This window comes from Lonchura striata, chromosome 18, assembly GCF_050655825.1.
Source record: "Lonchura striata isolate lonStrDom1 chromosome 18, ASM5065582v1, whole genome shotgun sequence".
Lineage (NCBI taxonomy): Eukaryota > Metazoa > Chordata > Aves > Passeriformes > Estrildidae > Lonchura > Lonchura striata.
In genome coordinates, this window is record NC_140720.1 from 5,033,499 (window position 1) to 5,054,940 (window position 21,442).

The 21,442-nt window shown below is 41.6% G+C and overlaps 1 protein-coding gene across 1 annotated transcript in view; it reads left to right on the forward strand.

The window, feature by feature from the left end:
- Positions 1-21,442, forward strand: part of SMURF2 (SMAD specific E3 ubiquitin protein ligase 2) — a 59,563-nt gene that overhangs the window by 34,250 nt on the left and 3,871 nt on the right. The window contains exons 4-18 of the mRNA XM_021537207.4: positions 1,560-1,693; positions 1,879-1,944; positions 5,579-5,663; positions 6,934-7,017; positions 8,205-8,407; positions 8,574-8,658; positions 10,723-10,881; positions 14,563-14,776; positions 16,219-16,322; positions 17,228-17,342; positions 17,801-17,979; positions 18,395-18,532; positions 18,758-18,878; positions 20,201-20,402; positions 21,316-21,391. Of these exons, the coding sequence (XP_021392882.2) occupies positions 1,560-1,693; positions 1,879-1,944; positions 5,579-5,663; positions 6,934-7,017; positions 8,205-8,407; positions 8,574-8,658; positions 10,723-10,881; positions 14,563-14,776; positions 16,219-16,322; positions 17,228-17,342; positions 17,801-17,979; positions 18,395-18,532; positions 18,758-18,878; positions 20,201-20,402; positions 21,316-21,391 (1,965 nt within the window). The remainder of the gene's footprint in view (positions 1-1,559; positions 1,694-1,878; positions 1,945-5,578; positions 5,664-6,933; positions 7,018-8,204; positions 8,408-8,573; positions 8,659-10,722; positions 10,882-14,562; positions 14,777-16,218; positions 16,323-17,227; positions 17,343-17,800; positions 17,980-18,394; positions 18,533-18,757; positions 18,879-20,200; positions 20,403-21,315; positions 21,392-21,442) is intronic.

Here is a 21,442-nt window from a genome sequence, read left to right on the forward strand (position 1 = left end):
GGAAAACTGGAAAATTCAAGACAGGTCATGATAAGTCTTTACTTTTAAGTGCACCTAAATTATTCTCATAAGACTTTATTTTAAGTACACAAAGCATTGTAGACTGCAACTGTGCACGTGATTACCCATCTTCATCTTGTTTCTTTATGAAAAATTGGCATTGTCAAGGTTGTAAGGCCAAAAATCTGACCTATGTTATATAATCAGTTTACTATTGAAAAAACTTTTGGGGCTTTTTAATGTGAAGTTTGTGTTTTATTTGGGTTTGGTTTTGTTTTTGTGTAAATGTGCAGTGGTTACTTTTAACCATGAGGTTTTTCAGTCTTCTACTTCTTGGGTCAGTTGCTGTCTGCAGGTGGGAAAAAGAAGTTGTACAAGTTCTGCTTTTTGGAAAAGGAAAAATGGGAGAAGTGTTAACCTGATCACAGCTGTAGTTTTAAGCCATGCCAGTTAGTTCAATTATTTGGTTTGCCAACCTTGACAGTATCATTTCTATCTTTATGAAAATATTAAGATGTTTAAAAGCCAGTAAAGCCACAGTCAATGGGGAGATGTATTTAGACTTTGGTTGATCAGTTTTCATTCAAAAACAAACAAAAAAGAAGCACTTGGAGCTAAACTAAGGCCAGAATTTGTGGTCTGGGAAGAGAGAACTACAAGCAATTCTTGGGATCTAAGCCATAGTTACAAATTCATTTCCCTCAACTTGAAACAGGCATAATAATTCAGTATTGGCAATCGCTGATTTATCTTGAGTGTTTTGAAACTGTCTTCTAAAAGTTTTGAAAACAAAAACAAGCTCGCAGAGTAATTGCCTCTGAAGAACAAAGCTTCAAACAAAAGTGCACACAGATCCAGGTTTTGCCAAGCACGTCCGTGGGAATGCTGCGAGGAGAGAGCCCTGGGCAGGAGGGGACTGTGGCACATCCCAGCTAAGCCCCATGTGGCTGTAAGGTGTCATGTGTGTCCCAGACATGCATTCCCGAGGGTAAACCAGCCTCCCTGGGCTCGGGTAGCTGCAGCTGTGTGATGGCTTGGCCTGACACTGCTGGGTGCTGGGGGTCCCTGCATTCCTGGGGCTTGCAGGAGCAGCCCCCAAGAGCTCCCGGCTCCTGCCCCGCACTGGGGCCGCTGTCCCTGCTCCCACTGCCCCCAGACACTGCTGGGATGCCACGAGCATTGTCCCCCTTGGGACGGGCTGGCTGGGGCTTGGGGCTGAGCATGTTGTGGCTGCTCAGGGAGCTGTGGTGCAGGGCCAGCCCGCAGCCTGCTCGTGTTGCTGTTTGAACAGATTTCGGTTGGCTCACGTGAATGCCCCCTTCCAGAATGGGCTTTCAGAGCAGTTTGTGTTCAAGTGAGCTTCTCCATGAGACATGCTTCCATTGAAATGCAGCGTACATCTTACCTGCTGATGACTTGCTCTCTTTTGCCATTACAGTGTGTGTTAAATTTTTAATGTAGTGGTTGATGACCTTTCTTCCCCCCAAGGTGGTTTCTGCTGCATCATCAGAGTGTTCAGTAAGTGCCACTGACAGTACTGTTTGTCCCACGTTTTTCAGATATATTGGGAAGTCGGATTCAATAACGATCAGCGTGTGGAATCACAAGAAAATTCATAAAAAGCAGGGAGCTGGTTTTCTGGGTTGTGTGAGGCTTCTCTCAAATGCAATCAACCGCCTTAAAGACACTGGTTGTAAGTAAGCTAAGGACAGATTTCTTCTCTTTCAGCCCAAGCTTGCATGTCCAGACTTTTGAAGAATGACACTTAATTGGGTTTTTTCTGGGTTTTATAAAGCTTGTATATTCCAGGTGGTTTGGTAGCTTGTGATGGTGTTCTGTTTCATTGTGTGATTTACACTTTGTGCCCTCATTTTGTAGATCAGAGGTTGGATCTCTGCAAGCTTGGGCCAAATGACAATGATACTGTTAGAGGACAGATAGTAGGTGAGTAAAGGTTTTTGTCTTTTAGTTATCTTTTTATCTTTAGGTTCTATAGTAGCTATGTCATTTTTCTATATTGGATTCTCCTGTCTACTGCCAGAGCCAACTGGACCTCAGGCTAGAATTATTTAGGTAGAGAATTTTAAAAAAACCCCAAACAACCAAAAAACAAACCAAAATGCTCAAACCACCTAAAAAAAACCCAAACCAAAATACTACAATAAATGTTGGGGCAAATAAGACCATAGATAATAAAAAAAATAGAAAGTTTTTTAATTTCACTGTAAAGAATTGTTACAATTTGAGTGTGAACTCTTTGTGAAAAACTGACTACAAAATTCTTGGCCATTGAGAACTCCAGCAAGGCTGTGCTTCCTTAGGTTTTGGGGAAAAGCAAAAAAGCATCTTGCTTATAAGCAAGTGAAATTACTGTCTGGGGTGACTTGATCCATTAATTTTGTGTTTTCATGGCTTATTAACAAGTCTGTCAACAACCTCAGTAACTGTGCTTTGTCATTCTATGAACTCATGAACTTTAAATAACTTCAAAATTAAAAAGAAGCTGGCAAATTGAAAAGCAAGTATCCAAAAAAAACTTGATAAATACTCCCTTTTTTGGTGCATTCTCAATTCTTTGTTTGGTCCATTCTCAGTTCTCAGCATTTCTAATAGGTCATGTAAGTCAAAAGTTGGTCAGGATAAGGAAGTTCTTTATTTATACAGCAAGTTTTTAATTAGAATATTTGGAAATGAGGGAAAGAAAAGTGAATTTTTATGCTCAGTTTTATGTTCAATCCCTAGTTGAAATTATATCCAAACAGCACTTCTGTCTTCCAGGGAAAGCCTCTGAAATATTAGTCAGCAAATGTTTGTTTGCCTCCCTGTGTTGAATAACACCTGTGACTTTACCTCTTGGTGTTGTTAACTGTCTCTGTCTGATCTGCAAGTGCTTGCATTAAGATCAGAGTGTGGTAGCACAGGAGGGTGAAATGATGGTAGAAATGGGGATTTGTAAGTGCACTGCTGACCCTCCAGGCTGTTCTCAATTACATTTGCCACATGAGCTTGCACTGAAGAGTAAAGGATGAATCAGTCACTTCTCTGGGGTGTGTTTTGTTATGGGTTTGATTTGCTTGCTGGTTTTTCTCCAGTGTCCTGGTCCCCTGAGCATCCCTGTGTGTGCAGCTTTGTTTGTGGGTGTCCTTGGAGAGGAGGCTGAGCTGGGAGCACAGGAGAGCAGGTTCAGGGACTGTGCTCTCATGCTGCCCTCCAGAGTATGAACTCACATCCTGGTCAGCATCGCTGGGGAGCACTGCCATTCATTAAAGGGAAAAAACAAACCCAAAAAGCCCCTCCCCAATGTAGAAAGGTTTGAGAGGCCTGTGGCAAACGCATTGCAGCATGTAATGACAAAGAGACTTCAGAGAGAACTGGTCAGAGAGAGGTCAGAGCTAGTCACAGTGAGGGCACAGCCTGGACTGCCAGGCTGCCTTTAGCTGATGTGCCCATGGGAAGTGGTGCAGCCAAAGCAGTTCTGGCTCTCTTGGGCTGCTGCTGGGGCTGCCCCTCAACACCAGGAGCTGTTGGATTGTGCACTGAACCTACAGAAAACCACCTTGTCAGGTTACAGCAGAGACCCAGAGCAAATCTGAGTGTTCTGTTTTCTGGTGATACCGTCAGAAAGGTCAAGTTTACTCAGTCATGGTTCTGTTTTAATTTAATGCATCCTTGGTAAAGTTCCAGAGACTCATGTCTTTTTTTATTTAAGTTGTTATTATTAATCTTCTTATATTTTAATCTGTCTCCACTAATGCAACTTTATTGTGTGGATGAATGAGCCTGAGTAAAACTAGATAATTCCACGACAGTAGTTAGATGGTAGAGAAATTAAAAACAGAATCTGGATCATAGAACATGGATTAAAAATAAGTAAAAAATAGTTCTAAATTCTAAGTTATAAAAGAGTTCTAAATATACTCTCAATTCTTCCAGTTATAAACTCTCTTAAATTAAGAGACCATGCAAGATTGCAAGCCAATATTAAAATGTAATTGATGCCTCCAGTAGCTGATAATCTTGCAAATCAAATGCACAGTGGTTATGCCTTGGTACAGGGACCAAGGCGATCTTTATCCTAAATCCCTGAGTTGTCTTCAAAGAGAGGAAGAAAAGGGGGCATTTTCAGCAATGGATCCAGGGGCACCTGAACGGTGTCTTAATCTTGCAGCTTTTCTGTGCCCCCACTTTATTTCTGAAGTGGCAGTGCAGAAAAAAATAAGCCCTCACTTATTACAAAATGAAGCCATGCGCAAATTCTGCTCCTCACGTAGGCAAAGGGGAGGCAATTGCCTTTGTTTATGTTAATTTTAGTCTCTGTTTTGCTTGCCAAACCTTGCTTACCTGCAGTGGTGTGAACTTGTAGTGTGTGGGGTCATGGTAGAATAAATACATCATGTGAGATCCTGGTTTGGTTGAATTTAAAGGTGTCTTTCCCTCTGAAGCTATTTTGTCATGTTAGGGTCCATGGACGATTAGGGGTTAATATGGATTAGGAAAGCAGCAGGTACTCCAGGACTCCCTGGCTTGGTCTGTTGAGTCCTGAGCTTCCATGCATGTTGTTGTTGAAAATTTGGGGGCTCAGGCAAAATCTGCCAGTTGTGCTCCAGCTTTTTAAACTTTCTGATCTTTACAAAAGTTTGGTTGCATCCAGGTTAAGGTCTGTAAGATCATTTCACTTCATATAAATAGGACTTGAAGACAGTTGTCCAGAGGTGCATTAATACCACCTCAAGAAATGTGGGCCACAGCACGTATTTAGCTTTTTAAGCAATTGTTTTATTGTTAAAGGCATAACAAAACATCAAAAACCCACCCCAACCCCACAGGAACACAAGTGTCATAAATTATCAGATTGGACACTTTCAAACTGTGATATTGGGAACAAAAGCAGCCTAAAAAAAAATCTTTGTTTTCATAATTGCAGTACAAAAGCTTCAGGCATAAATATCCATTACAGCGAATCATGTAAAAAAATTAATTTAAAAGTGAAGCAGTTTTGGTGAGGGCAAGGAGGGGCATTTCAGGCTGCTTTGTGTGGTTTGCATTTGAATTCATACTACTGGTGTTAGAAAGTAGCCAATAAACCAAATCTGAAGTGCTTCTAGCAGTTACATTTTGCATGGTTTTGTGTGTGTGTGTCTGTTGAAACCCATGGGCACACAAAATACATGAGAAGGAGTCAAAACCAGGGAGGAATTCCTTATTTTAGCTCTTCCTGTTCAGATTTCTGCTGTTGGCCCTGTCCCAGCTGAGTGTGAGGTGGCACCCCAGTGCCACCATTTGAATGTCACAGTCCATCTCAACACACAAAATTAATTGCAGTTTCACAGTTCACTTCCTTTTCTGCCTTAACATGTACTTATGTTCCTTAAGCTAACTTTTTTGAAGTAAGATGTAGAGAATTCCATCTATGAAAACAGAGTTCCTTTGCAAACATCTTTGATTTTTGAGGAGGAAAAAATATCCTGAACATGTCTCAGCTTAGTCCTCCTCCAAGTTGTACCAATTCTCTTTCAAATGTAACCACAATTTACATTCAGATGCCACATCTTTAATAATTCTTTTATTATCCTAATAGTCAGTCTTCAGTCCAGAGACCGAATAGGCACAGGAGGACAAGTTGTGGATTGCAGTCGGTTATTCGATAACGATTTACCAGATGGGTAAGCTGACATCACTGTGATGTAAACACAAATACAGCTCATGCAACAGACTTCTGTAATAGTGAGAACTCTGTGCAAATGAATTATTTTAAATCTTGCACTCAGAGTTCTGCATTCAGCACAGGAGCTGAGCCAGCTGGGGTACGCAGAGCAGTTGAGCAGTTGGCTGTTGTCTTATCTGCACTTGGAAAAGGGGAGGTGACATATGTAAAGAAATGCTTGGAAAAACAACTTGTCCAAGAAAACACATATTTCAGATTAAATCACAGCCAGCAAAGTGCCTTATGCATGCAGTAGTTTTGTAGCAAGGAAGTGACCACACAGTCTGGCTGCCCTTCTGCAGCACCATGTAGAGGTGTAGATCCACCATGATAAACATGGATCACTTCTTCTTCCTGCACCTCTTAGGGAAGAAAACATGACTGGAAAAGGTAATGCAGCTCAAGTTTGTGCTGTATGTACCTTCCACATGCAGGGTTTAGGATTCTTGTTTGTCCCTGTGAGAGTTAATGACATCATTATCACCTAGAACAGTTTTGAAAACACAGGAAAATACTCTGGTTTAGGTTCTGGTGCTGTCAGCAACTTCTTCAGAGCAAACACAGACTTTCTGAATGTGATTCTTGGCAGGTAAAGACAGGAGAAAATTAGTTTTCAGAGGATAAATTTTTAAAGACAAATCACCATCCTAGTCTGTAACAGCATTCTTTTGTTAATTTGGAGTCCAGATAAGTCAAAAACATTTTTGAAAATGCTTCTAAATTTTCACTTCAGAATGTTCCTTGCGTAAATATTGCTCACTTAATTGTGTAACTGCAAAATTTGCTGTACAGCCTCATGTATTTCAGAGTGCAAATTTAATGTTAATTCAAAAGTCACATTATTTGAAGCTGACTTTTTAATGAAAGCAAGTAGTGCATGAAGATGCTATGAAAGCATTTGTTCGAGTCAGTGGTCAAAAGAAGTTAAATGCATTATTAAACATGTTTCCAAGAAGTTCCTTTATGTGACTATTAGGATTTAATTAGAATTCAAGCCGTTATTGAATATGAAGGTGTGATATTGTTAATGATGTGCCTGGTTCCAAGGGAAGAATATGTTAAACCATTTCTGAGTTGAACTTTTAGTTGTTTCCTGTCACCTCGTTCAGCTAACGTGATTCATAGCAGTGTAAGTCTTCCTGAGCTGGGCATTTCTGTTGGAAACGTTTTGTGCCCTGGTTTCCTGGAAATAGCACTCGGTGCCTTATCTGTGCCTGTCTGAACTGCAGGTGGGAGGAGCGCAGGACTGCCTCTGGAAGGATCCAGTACTTAAACCACATTACACGGACAACTCAGTGGGAGCGACCCACACGGTGAGGAATTCCTTGGGATGCTGTGGGGAGGATGGAGTTTGATTATTGAGCAGTTCCAAGTGGCTCTCACAGAGGGATTGGATTGCTCATTCACTCTGCACAAGCTGAATACTCTCCTTCTTTAGCATCCTTCTCCTTTAGTCTGCCTAATATTTAACTCAGAAAATCATTATGACTCCTTTTTTCCCTGCCCTAGTCGTAGCATCTTTGCTTTCTTGTAGAGATGCTATGGTAGAGCTCTGTAAATACAGACATTACATTTTGCAGACATCTTAAGGAGTGAAGAAGTGAGACTGTGAGTAGCTGTCAGACACTGTTCTGTGACCTTGTAACCTAGAACAGTTACAGCTGATTGCTGCAGAGTGTGTTTGGAAATCATTGTGATCACTTTTTCTGATCACTGTAGACGTGTGTTGTGAAACTGTTCCTCAAGCCACTTCTGCTGTTGCCTGTGTTGCAGGCGGTGTCATTGCATTTTTATCAGACTCCTCTGCAGACTGTCTGTGCCTGCAGATGTTCTCTTCCATTCTCAATATCGTTCTGGTCTCTGCATGGATATATTTGATATTAAATAATCTGGACTGTTAACACTGTCAGTGTTGATACATGTTTGCAGTTTTGGATTGAAAGGACTGAACAGCTTTTTGTTTTCCTAGTTCTGCTTTTCCTGGTATGTTGAAATACCCATTCTAAGCTCTAGACACAGTAGAAAAGCAAAAGCAAAATGTATAATTTGTGTTGGGGATTTCTTGTGACCTCGTCAATCCCCCTTTAACCTATTTAAACTCCTTTTGAAAGCGGCACTGTGATACAAAATCACTCTGGTCAATGTTGCTCTCATGAGCAACTGCTTTTATTCTTGCTTAGCCCTTTTTCACCATCCTGGCCTAATAACATTCTGTAAAAGTTAGAAGGAATACCAAGGCCTGATCATTCCTCAGCCACATGAAGGCAAGGTGATGAGAAGGTCTGGAGGTGAGGATGTTCCTCTGGTGAGCACGGGACAGGAGCTTCCTGCTGCAGTCGAGGTGTCCTGGGCAGGTCGCTGAGGTGTCTCAGAGCCCGGGCTGCAGCTGCCCCAGCTGTGCCGTGTGGCCATCAGCACTGAGGTTTCCCCGCTGTCACTGAGGTTTCCCCGCTGTCACTGAGGTTTCCCCGCTGTCACTGAGGTTTCCCACTGTCCCCAGGCCAGCGTCCGAGTACTCGAGCCCGGGCCGGCCGCTGAGCTGCCTGGTGGACGAGAACACCCCCATCGGCGGCACCAACGGCGCGTCCTGCGGGCAGGCGGCGGATCCGCGGCTGGCCGAGAGGAGGGTGCGCTCCCAGAGGCACAGGAACTACATGAGCAGGACACACCTGCACACCCCCCCCGACCTGCCTGAAGGATACGGTATGGAAACCAAAGGGGTTTACTTGTGGGGCTCTCAAGGAGCAGGAAAATGGGTTGTGTCTTCTCACGTGGAATTTTTATTCCTTAGTTGAGGGAAATCAGTCTTTGTGAGTCTTCGTGCTGCGTTTTTTGTTCTTACATTAATTAATTTGTCTTGCTTTCACAGAGCAAAGGACAACTCAGCAAGGTCAGGTCTATTTTCTGCATACTCAAACTGGTGTAAGCACGTGGCACGATCCAAGAGTACCTAGGTAAGAAGTGGTGGAAGTACCCTTAATATTTCAAATCAAAATTCCTCCAAGTTTTCTCTGGCTTACATTTCTGATTCTTGGCCCCTTATACATTATTTTAACACGTCATTCATCAAAATGAATTAGTCTTTCTTCCCCAGTTCTTTGAGTTGGTATTGTAATGAAAAAATGGAAAACTAGGAAATAGATTACAGTAGTAACAGGTAACAGGTAAACAGGTACACTTCACTGATTCTAGATTTTGTATGTGAATTAGAGCCAAGTCCAGATTTTAATACTCTGCAACATAATGAAAAAAAAAAGAACCTGAACATTTCCAAAAGACGTTCCATCAAGATACTTTGGTGAAAACTGGGTTGGATTGAGAAGTAAAACTGCTTTTCCTGTTGCAATTATCTCAACACTTGGAAAAAAACAAATCCTAGGTCTTTTAAATTCCATGGACATATTTGTATTGTATTTACACAATATACATGTACATAGTGTTCATGAAAGTACATGTGATTATTGCTGCTGTGTTTGAAAGGAAAGGATGATAGTGGACATTATTGGTAGCTTCTGAGTGTCCTTTAAAAAGCCAAGAAATCCTATTGTAAATTATAATAAATCCTGTTGTAAACGCTTTCCTCCTGAAGTCCAGGAATGGTGGTGTGAGATTTGTGTGGTTTGAAATTGGCAGCCTGTGCTGACATTTGTGAGAACCAGGGGAACACTGTCAGTTGCTGCTGGTGTTCCTGTGTTCCTTCTCATGGAAATGGGTGTCCCAGGAAGGGTAAAATGCCTCAAGACCACACTTCATTGTTCGAGTTATTTTTCTGTTACTGTTTCTGTGTTAGAAGATGGAACCTTGCTTTGATACAGCTTTGATGCACTGCCTGCAGAGCTGAGGTTGCACTTGTGTAGGAAGTCAGTGACTTGTGTATTATGCAAAACTAAGCTCTAAAAAACTAATATGAAGATCTAATCCTTAAGTTTGGGGTGTGATAGTTTGTGTGCAATCTAAGTCAGCACTGCCCTGAGGTGTGGCAGCACAAACAGCAGGAATGTCTCTGAGAACAAGAATTGTTTGCGTGAGGATGGAATTTATGTCATTTCTAAGGAATACTGTATTTTTGAGGCTAATAGGCACAGTCATGTAGCCAGCAAAAGTAATCCCTGCAGTACAGCAGCAGTGTGTTCATGGGGAATAGCAGCAGAAGTTCAATCCCAGGGCTCCTCAAGTCTTTGGAAGCCCTGCAGACTGCACCTTTTAAGGCATTCTGACCCTTGGCTCTTTCCTCCCACAGCTCCCACGATTTTGGGAGAGCTGCACACCTTTGGGAAGAGCTGCACGGGGCAGTGTGAGGGGTCTGAGGTGTGAATTGCATCCATGAATAATCAGTGTATATTTTTGGAGACCAGCATTTGTTTTCAGTGAGGCTCTGGAATTGATTTGCATCTTCCTAATTTCAGCAGAATTTTTCTTGAGACCTCTTGAGCCACCTCTGCATTGCTCAGGGCAGAGCTGAGTCATTGTTCATCTACTCCTTGATTTGGAATAGTTTATTAGAGAGCTGTTTGCTTCCCACAAGCCCATGGGCTTCTGGGGCAAAACAGCCAGTGCCATACACATCCCATGTGTAATTCTTCATGGAAAGTATAACTCTTCAGAAATACAGTTTTGTTTTGTATGAGTTTCTAAAGTGTGATTCACAGCTCCTTACGTGACTAATGTTGTTTTAAAAAATGTTTTCTGTCAGAATTGGTGCAGAATTGCAATTCCATTTTGACAAATATGGCAATGGTCTTTATTTTTGTTTGAAATCCTTATTAATTTCACAGCTGAAGTTCGTTTGTAGAATGAGGGCTATTTGATAAGAACTTTTTTCCCCACGGCATGTGTTCTGGGGTGTGTTTTTGCTGTGGTGGGCTTCTACCTTGGGAGCAGAGATTCCAGCTGAACAGATCAAGTTTCTGAAACAATACATTTTCTCAGACTTCATGGAATTGTTCTGTTACATTTACGCTTGTTTGGCTCGGAGGCCAATTGCTGAGGTATTTTTCATTTTATATTTGTTTTCACAGGGATCTTAGCAACATCAATTGTGAAGAGCTTGGTCCACTGCCTCCTGGATGGGAGATCCGAAATACAGCAACAGGCAGGGTTTATTTTGTTGACCATAACAACAGAACGACGCAGTTCACGGACCCGCGGCTCTCTGCAAATCTGCACTTGGTCCTAAAGTGAGTCTGGAGCCGGGTTCGGATGGGGATGGCTCTGCCAGTCCGGGAGGCTTTCAGGAGTAGCTCTGACACACCACCAACTTCTCTGTTCCACGGCAAAGAGGAGTTCGAAAAAGTCTGCAGGAGCATTTAGGCAGGAATGTGGTTGTTGTGATGCACAAGGGGAGGGAAGCAAGTGCTGTCTGGTGGGAAAGATTGGCCCGTAGATTTTTGCTTAAGAGCAAGAGAGATGCTTTGTTTTCTTTGTACCTCATTCTATTTTCAGTTATGAAGAACTTGTTTTAAAATAAGAAGTTGCATGTGAGCCAGTGGTGTGAAATACTGATGAGTTAGGAAGGGGTGCATAAGTGCCCAGCTATGCTCCTGGAGTAAGGAGAAATAACTCAGCTCTTGCCTTCAGTTTTAGAGTAGGACTAGTTGATATGTTCTCAAAATAAGGCCCCAGTAATTTAACTCAGCTTTTTTACAAAAAGGATGAAACGAGAACCACGTTTTTTCTGCCTTCGTGTTTTGATATCATAATTTCATCTCACAGTTTTAAAAAGAGAAGGGGAAACTGAAAAGAATTCTGACTCGTGTTTTATTCCCTAGGCACTCATTACACACTGGGGATTTTCTACTAAAAATGGAAACGAAAAAGCAAACAAATATTTCTTTTTTCTCTCAGACGGCTTGTCCTGGTACTTGGGAGTTTATTCCATTGTTTCTCCTGCTAATACCTTTTAATACTCTTGGGAAACACCTGTGAAGTATTGAGTAGGTGTTAAGTGGAAGAAACAATGAGGAGTTGGTTAGATGGAAAGCCAGGCTGCCCTGGGTGAGGAGTCAGTAGGAGGAATAGTCCTGAAAGGAAGTGAATCATTGGAAAGAAAAGCTGAAGGAAAGAATAATGGGAACAAGCACCGAAAAGACAAAGCTGAGGAATGGAAAGTCATATCCAGGAGACAGCATGTCTTTTATGCAATACACAAGAGCTGTCTAGCCTCTACCCAATATACACTTGAACCTCACACCCCAAACGGGAGAGAAGCCTAAATATAGAAACATGTATTTTATTTAGAGGAATCATTGGTTTTATATGTGTATGTTACAGGCTTTTGTAAGCTGCCATCATCCAGACACTTCAGGTGCTTTATTTTTTAGTTTAAAACAAATCACTACTCATTTTAGCTGAATTGAAATTGGTGGTTTGAAAATAAAATTATCTTGAAAAGAATCAGTAGCGAAGGAGCATGTTCATGTTTGAAACACAGAAAAGTTCCTAAAATCAATTCAGATTTAGGTAAAGAAAAACTTCAGACCCTCTTAACTACAGCAGTGCGATTCTGAAGCTGTAGGAAACTCAGTGAACTGGGCTGTATTTGACAAACTGGCCTCCTCAGGTGGGTTTATTTGGAAATGGCAGGAGGGGCACAGTACCCAGTTCTACATGGATTGTGGAAGACAGATAACAGAGCTACCTTTGTTAGCTGAAAAGTCCAATTTTACTTTTAATTTCCAGAATCACAGAACCATTTAGCATTTATTTGAACTAAGAGTTCTCCTACAGTGTGCTGTAGGAGTTCTTAATTTGTCCATCTGTCTTTCATTAGGAAAGGATTTCAGAAACTCACCCAACAGTGTCATCAGCAAAGTCTGCTGCCTGATAAATCATTTTTGGTGTTTATTCTTTTATTACACCAAACAGGATGTGTGAAAGTTTCCCCTGCCTTGAGTCCACCTCCTTATTTGTTCTTTAAAAAGCAAAAAAAGTAGTTTGCCTTAGGCCTGTCATTTTGTGAATTATCTAAGAAATAAGTTTAGTCTTCGTGTGGGGATGGGTGTGATAGACTTTTAGGTTCAAAGGCATGAGAAAAAGTTCACTCTCAGTGATACTGACTTTTCTACTGAGCTGAGTAAAGCCATTTGTTCTTCCAGTTATGACATTGTAAGTTATGAAAATATTCAGACTTGTTACCCAGTTCTGTTCTAAGACATTGACCAAGAGTTTCTGATAATTTTGATAAGTTATGGCACCTGAAAAGTATTTAGTTGTATCCTTAAAACACTGTATGGATTCAAGCATAGTCATTCAGATGTGAAAACAAACTAAGAAATGAGATTTAATGACCTTAAGCACTGCAGGTTGTTTAGCTAATACTGCACTGATCATTTTTAGCAAATCTGGAAGATGGTGTTTTATTTTTCTCCTTATTTTGTATAGTATAGTATTTCCTTATATAGTACTTCCTTATTTTGGGGAGCACTGTGTGGAGAAAAGTAATGATTTCATTTGATGCTAAAATCATTCTCATTTCACAGATTACATTTCCTTTAAGAATGACCCTGTCTAGCTTTGTGCTTTGGGGAACTGTGACTTTTTACCCTTAAATGTGGTATGGAGGGATGCTCACTTTAGTATATAAATATGGCTTTCTCTGGTAGTCCTATACAGGGAATATTTTTACTCTAGTCCTCCTTATGGAATTAGAAATTCCAGAAGACAGAATAAGGATTTAGCTTTATATTGTATCAAGTAAATGCAGTTTAAATGAGATTCATATTTAAAACTAATCACAAATGAAAATTACCATGCACATGGCACAAATGACATAGAGCCATAGAACCAGAGCTAATGTGTGTCTAAATCATTACAATGATTTTTATTTTTCTGGGTGTCCCTGTGGAAAAGTCTGGAGGTGAATTTTGGTTGGCCAGGAGAGTTTCCCACTAGGCCTTATCTCAAAACAGACAATAGGCTGAAATTACAGAATACATTAAAACAGTGTTTGGTTCCATCTATTATTTTTTGGTCTTTGATATTTAAAAAAAATGAACTAGCATTCCACTGGAAAACATTCTAAATTTTAATGTTTCTTATTTATCCAGTAAATGTAGGGTTTTCTCTTGTGCTCCACAGAGAGATGATATTCTTAGGCTTTAAAAATACAGTTTTTATCCTGTGTTGCTTGGGAATGCCATACAAAAAAGCTATAAAAATATCCACTCACTGTGTACAAGAAACGACACAGAGAGAACATCTCTGCAACATGATCCATTTACTTTTCCTAGTAAGAAGTCAGATTTACAAAATCTCTTAGAATTGCTAGTAAAAATACTTGTTTATCTGTGCCAATTAGTTCCATGTGAATTCCCACATTCCTGTGGTCCAGACTAGGCCAGGTACAAGGGACAAGGTCCTTGCCAAGCTGCCAGTACAAACATCTTTTTGTAAGCTTACTCTTTTCCAGACAAGCCATTTAAAACAGACTATGGTATTGACTGTAGATTAGAGGCAGAGTGTTTGGCAGATCCCTGAATTTTAAAATGGAGGAAGGGAAAACACGCAAAGGAAATATGGAAATGGTCTCTGAGAAATTCAGTGTCAGCAGCTTAGTAGTAAAATTCTATGGATAATACCTTATTGTATGTGCTGTAACCTTTTGCATACTACGTAGAGTAGCACTAATAGAAATAACAAGCCCTAAAAACACCTGATAGTTGCCAAGAAAGACAGACCCATATGTCTTTAGTCAGAATAAAATCACTCTGAATTTATTCTTTACTGGCCCCAGACGTTTTCTGCGTAATCACAGTAATAATCACAGTAAATTGAAAGCAGTTTAGGTACAGTGCCTGAAGGTTTAAGGAGAGAGCAGGGATGGATGCAGGGGTCTCAGAGGCAGCTGTGTGTGCTTGCAGCCGGCAGAACCAGCTGAAGGACCAGCAGCACCAGCAGCAGCAGCAGCAGGTGGTGTCCCTGTGCCAGCTCCCGGACGAGGCCGAGTGCCTGACGGTGCCGCGCTACAAGCGCGACCTGGTGCAGAAGCTGAAGATCCTGCGGCAGGAGCTGTCCCAGCAGCAGCCTCAGGCTGGCCACTGTCGGATCGAGGTCTCCAGGGAGGAGATTTTTGAGGTAAGTCGAGATTTTGATCTGTTTCTTTACAGGGGGAAGGGGAGGGGAGTTGTTTATAGCTGTGTAAAGGGGTTGTTCCCATAGATGGAACCTCGGAGGCTGCAGTTAAATCTGGGATTTTACCATGGTGAAGAGGAAGCATTCCAGGGGGATGCCAGGACTGTCATGTAATTGAACTAGATGCATTTACCCTGTAGAGATGAACTAAATCAAGGAAGACTTTCTTTGTGGCTGGAGATGTGTCAGGGACTGGGGAAGGAGTCCGAGCACTTAATGTATCTGAGGATCCTGTCTCACTTCTTCCTTGTATTTGAGAGGCTGATGACTGTTTTATAGGGGATGTTACAAATTCAACACGATTATTAATGATCTTTGATGAAGTGTAAGTTAAGTAAAACTACTACTGAATAGGATTCCTCTTCAGAGTTTGGATTTCTTATCATCAGTCTGAATTATCTCTCCAGAATCAAATCGGTTTTACAAACTGTCAGGGCTTCTGAACGGCCACAGTGGGGTCTCTGCATTCTGTTTGGAGATGTGATTCAGCAGAATCATTCTGTTGACTTGACTAAACACAGTTATAATTCATTGGCCTTTTCTGGAGAACAGTTTGTCCTTTTGAGGACTTTCACGCATCCCACCCATCCCTGTTGCATTTTTACCCCACCCACAAACTTGATTGCCCCAGTGTGTTGTCACAGTTTTTCCCAGCCAAGAAGGATTTGTGTTGGTCTTCCCTTTGGAGAGTCAGATCACTTTGTAAGCAACTGAAAAAGGAAGGGAGGGAAGGCTACAGGATTATGATGTTCTTGTTCATTCCTGTTGGGTCCCCACACACCCACCTGCCTCCTCTGTCCTGTTGAGGCAGAGCTTGGGGCTGGTACTGGACATAAATAAGAACCAGAGTTTTCTTTTTTCCCTAATTTCTTAGTATTTGTTCTGCCTTTCAACTTGCTTTCTGTGTTTCCTTGGTGAACACTTACTGACAGAGGAATAATCCTGTGGATGGCATTGCTGATTCCATTCTTAAGGTGCTTCCTGAAGGCTGTGTTTTACCCAGAGAACAAACTCCACATTTGGCTTTTCAGGCTGCAAAAGCCAGGAGCCCTTATGGAAAACAAAAGGAGTTTACTAACACAATTTTTTTATAAGTTATGTGAGAATGAGGGAGAATATTCTGATCGCTGTTCACTCCTGGAAATTTAATAGGAGGTGGTTCTTCTCATCTTCTCATCATTTTATTTGACAAGTGTTATCACATTTGGAGAAAATGAAGAAACAATCTGTGATTTGAGAAACTGATGAAGATCAGGAAAAAGAATGTCCCCTTTAAGAGTGCTCCCTTTGGACTCGAGTCTGAGACTCCCCTCACTTCCAATACACAGCAGCAGCTTTTACTCTGTAAACAGCAGTTAATAAAAGGATGTGTTGTGTGTTTGCAGGAATCCTACAGGCAAGTCATGAAGATGAGGCCAAAAGACCTGTGGAAACGATTGATGATAAAATTTCGTGGGGAGGAGGGCCTTGATTATGGAGGTGTTGCCAGGTAAACAAACAGTGGCTCCTCTGTCCTTTCCCTGCACCCAACCCTGCCAACAGCCCCTGTGCTTTGAATCCTGAACCAGCCTAGCTTCTTTATATTATTATTATTTATTTTTATTTCTGTAACAGATTAAATGTCAGAAGAACATATGGCTCTAGGTAGTATTGTAAAAGAAAAACTGCATCTAAAAAAAGAACTAATTTATTGAAAATAAAATGCAAATGACACATCATGTCAAACATCTGTCATACGTGAGAGGTTTTGGTATCTATTGAAATTAACATCTTTTTCTTTGGCTAGTGAAGTTTGGGGATCTGAGAATATATACCACTAAATACTTGACTTTATGGCACAATTTTAACCAAAAAAAAAAAAAAAAAGCTTTATTGCAAACTGTTACTGCTGTTTAAAGCAGAATGTTGCCACCAGCAGTTGGTGTGCAACTTCAGTCTGAGATTATTTTTCCCTTACCAAAAATGACATGCCCAGTTCTCAGACCATTTGCTGATTTGTGAACACATAATTAAAACTTGAACTAAATATATCCATTACCTTAAAGATGATTTGTATCAAAAGCTTTGATTCCAGCATCTTTATATTCAAGTGAATATATAATGTCTTAGTGTGTAATGGATGTAGGAGAATCACAGTCAGAAACTCTTTTGGAAATGAGTAACCTGAAGGAAAATCTTGGAAAGCTGGAAATCCATCAGCTGTCAGATGTTGTGTGGTTACTGAGCTAGCAAAAGTAATTCTGATTTCATGCATATCTCAGCATGTTCAGAGTTAATTTCCTTCACATTTATGTTCAATAGTAAGATTTTAAAAAAATCAGACTATTTTGAAACAATTCTCAGTGTAAGAATGCATTTGTCTGTAGAGTACCAATAAATAATTTTACTTTCTAGGGAGTGGCTGTACCTGTTGTCCCATGAAATGTTGAATCCATACTATGGGCTCTTCCAGTATTCCCGAGATGATATTTACACCCTGCAAATCAACCCCGACTCCGCTGTCAACCCGGTAGGGCTGGGGCCATGGGCTGGAAATCAGTGTTTTCTGACCAGAAATCAAACACACACCTTTGTGTTTTTGATTTGATTAGTTTGGCTCCACTTAGGAGCAAAATCCTTACAATTGGTACTGCTGGACACTGAATGTGTACAATTATATCATAGTTTCTTTTTTGCATGGATCAAAGAAACTTCTCATTTTCTGTCAGGTATCAAGTTATGTGTCCTTTGGGAGAAATTTGGTTTGATTGTTACTTTTAAGACTCCTGGATGGGAAGTGAAATGCTCAGTGTGCCATGCATGAAAACAAAACAAAACCTCTACACAGGGTTTGGGCTTGGGGTTTTCTTCTTTTCTGAGTGTTGAAACTTTGCCTCATGCTCAGCAGTGGGGGTCTTACATGGCAGAATGGCCTTAGCAGATTTGTCTCTAAGAATGCTTAGCAGAATTGTCTCTGCTCTGTTCCAGGAACACTTGTCCTATTTCCACTTTGTGGGCCGGATCATGGGGATGGCTGTGTTCCATGGGCACTACATTGACGGGGGCTTCACGTTGCCTTTCTACAAGCAGCTGCTTGGGAAGCCAATTACTTTGGATGACATGGAATTGGTTGACCCTGACCTCCATAACAGCTTAGTTTGGATACTGTATGTACTCTGTGGGGTACCTCAGGGTGTTAGAATGCTGTCTCTGTTATGTCCTAAATCCTGGAAATGAGGAGTATTTTGATGATCTCAGATTTAAGAAACATCTTTCACATGATTCAACTTCTTTAAGGCTAAAAATGCTCAAGCTACTTAGATTTTAGGGGGGAGGTGTGTGGAGTTAATTTATTAATTTTACCTATTATTAATAGTAACAGGTTATTAAAATATAACATTGAAACTTTGATAAAGGTTTTTAAATGTAACATAGTAAAACTGTATGTTCACCTTCTGCATCCAAGCAGGACTTTGAAATGCCATTGAAAAATGAAATTGTGCTTCTGTCAGATAGAACATTGTTGTAATATATTTGCAGAATATGTTTTCCCTCAGTCATTTGCTGCTTTCTTTGCACCAGTGAGAACGACATCACCGGGGTCCTGGACCACACGTTCTGTGTGGAGCACAATGCCTACGGGGAGATCATTCAGCACGAGCTGAAACCCAATGGCAAAAGCATCCCCGTGACAGAGGAGAACAAAAAGGAATATGTCAGGTACCTCAGTAGCTTTTTCCAGGGCTCTTTTTCTGTTTCCTATGGTGAGGAGCAGCCATTACTTGTTGAAGTAATTGTCAGTGCTGTGCTGTTGGGTTTTGGTGCAGGATTGTGCAGTGCTCTGGTGTAATCCTGTCAGTGGGGCTGTGTTTTGGGGCTGGGTAAATTGCAGCTTTATTGTATTTGAATACACCCTCCACAAACCCAATTTGCACTTGCTCGCAGACTTTATGTGAACTGGCGGTTTTTACGAGGAATTGAAGCTCAGTTTCTGGCGCTGCAGAAGGGATTTAATGAAGTAATCCCACAACATCTGCTGAAGACATTTGATGAGAAGGAGTTAGAGGTCAGTGCACCAGTGTTGTGTTGTGTCGTCAAGTGTAACGAGGCTCTCGGAGCCGCAGGAACGCGGGGCTGTCCCGGCAGTCCTGGTCTGCTCTGACCTGGGATGAGGGGCAGCTCAGGGACCATGGCTGTGTGTGCCTCCTGTGAGAGCTGTGGGAGTGTTCCTCGAGGTGACAGCTCACAGCAACTGCACAAGTGGTTGCAGCCCCTCCCTTGTAGCTCAAACTCCTCGGAGCCTTCTGAGGACCTGCAGTGACCTCGGGCTGTGTCACTGCTCCAGCAGAGTCCTGGTGCAGAGTTCTCACGGGACAATTTCCTCATGTGGAATTCAATGCTGCCAGAACAGGCTGTCACTCCCTCCCAGCCCTTAGTGCACTGCCCTGAATGGTGTCAGGCACCTGGGGTTTGGCAGAGCTCAGTTTTGCTGGACTCCATTAGCCCTGTAAATCCAGCAGAAGGAAAGGTGCTGTCACAGGCAAGTGTGCTACAGAATGTCAGGATCAGCATCCAAACGACATCCTCTGAAGGCAAATCCACAGATCCCAAGCTTGCTTTAAATTGAAATGTAATTGCAGTCTGTAAAGTTGAGGGATTTGCCGTGTAAAATGGCTGCAGGTAAATTATCCACGTGTGTTTCTGATCCCTGGACTGGAACGTGGTGATTGCTCCTCCTTTATCGCAAATATTCTCACTCCCAGCAGTGAGCCAGCCATGCTGCTAACCCTGAACCATTTTGCAGCTCTGGAATAAGAAAGGGGAAGGTCCAGTGTTTTTAATCATAAAAATGTCTTCAGAATTATGATCATATCCTCACTGAGCTTAACCTGATCAATTGTGGATCTCCCTTCAGGAGCACTGAAAGCTCAGTGTCAGGAAAGGCTGCTCTGTATTTTGTGTGGTATCACAGGAACGAGATTCCTTTTAGGGGTCCAGAGCTGGACCAGGGAAACTGCACCCAGGGCCATGCTCCTGAAAGAAATACTGAGGTCAAATGTGAATTATTCCTGCAGTGTCATACAAGGGTAGAATCTGTGCTTCTGTTTAACTGACAGGTCAAGGCCCTTTTGTCTCAGCCTGAATTGGTTGTTTGGGTTCTTTTTAATTTAAAATGAGACCACTTGAAAAATGGTTTGTGTATAGAGGTAAAATTAAAAAAACAAGGAAGATATATTTCTGCATTGCTGAAGACGAGGGAGAACTTATAATTTGCCTTTGGTATAAAATCTGTCAGTTTTTCATATCATTTCTTCATAATTTGGTTCCAACCCCATTTTTACAGTGATCAGTGATGAAAAATATAATAAATCTATTCTAAATTCACAGCTCATCATTTGTGGACTGGGAAAAATCGATGTTAACGACTGGAAGGCAAATACCAGGTTAAAACACTGTACCCCAGACAGCAACATCGTGAAATGGTTCTGGAAAGCCGTGGAGCTGTTCGACGAGGAGAGGAGGGCGAGGCTGCTGCAGTTCGTGACCGGCTCCTCCCGGGTGCCTCTGCAGGGCTTCAAGGCGCTGCAAGGTACCGCCCTGTGCCCGGGAGCTCGGCCCTGTGACTCCCAAAGAGCCATTTTAATGGGCTGATGGCAATCACCAGCAGTCCTTTCTTGTGTGTTTGTCTCGTACCTTCTCATGCAGGTGCAAATGGCTTTTTGATTTCATTTCTTCACTTCCTTCTCTGGCAGGAGGTTCTGATCAGCTCAGATCTTAGAGGGGCTCCAGAAGCCAGAGTTTTAATTCCTAACTTTTACAAGCCTTCATCGGTTGCACAGCTCTGGGGGTTCTTTTAGACTGAAATGCAGTAACACAAGTCAAGCTCCCCATGAGAAACCTGACCCTCTGAATTGTATTTTTAATGACTGCTCAACCCAGGATTCCAGTTTTGCTCAGGTTAGGACATTTATAGCTTCTTCTGTCCTTTGTGGCATCTTCAGTGCACACCAAGTATAAACAATGGCTGTGCTGCACTCTTTTTTCTTTAGCAGAGACATTAAGGGGATTTCTAGTAGTCAGATGAATTTAATAAGGAATTGCCATTGTGACACTGTGGGATTTCAGTGGAATTGGCCACGGTTCAAGATGTGTTACAAAACAGGGACAGGTACAGCTGTGTAAGTTTTGTTCTATAGGAGGGGTGAAAGAAGAGAAATTAAAAACTGTTTGAATTATGCAGTAGACTGTGTGAAAAAGGTGATTTATTCTTCCTTATCAGTGTTTTCCTTTCCTTTAAATAACTGCAGGGCTGTCTGCGTGGACAAGGAGGGGTCTGTCCCACAGCTACTGGGACTTTGCAGTTTTTTCCTGCCTCTTTATGATTTCATCTTTCTTGGTGCAGAGTTTCTCTTTGTATTTTAGTTGCTCTCTTGTTCTTGCAGTGCAATGAAGACATTTCATGTTATTCCACACAGTAATAGAGATCTCTTCTGGATTTTCAGGTGCTGCAGGCCCACGACTCTTCACAATACACCAGATTGATGCCAGCACTAATAATTTGCCGAAAGCTCATACCTGGTAAGACTTTTTCAGTTCTCTGTTGTGATCTGTAGCTTAAAGACCAATCTG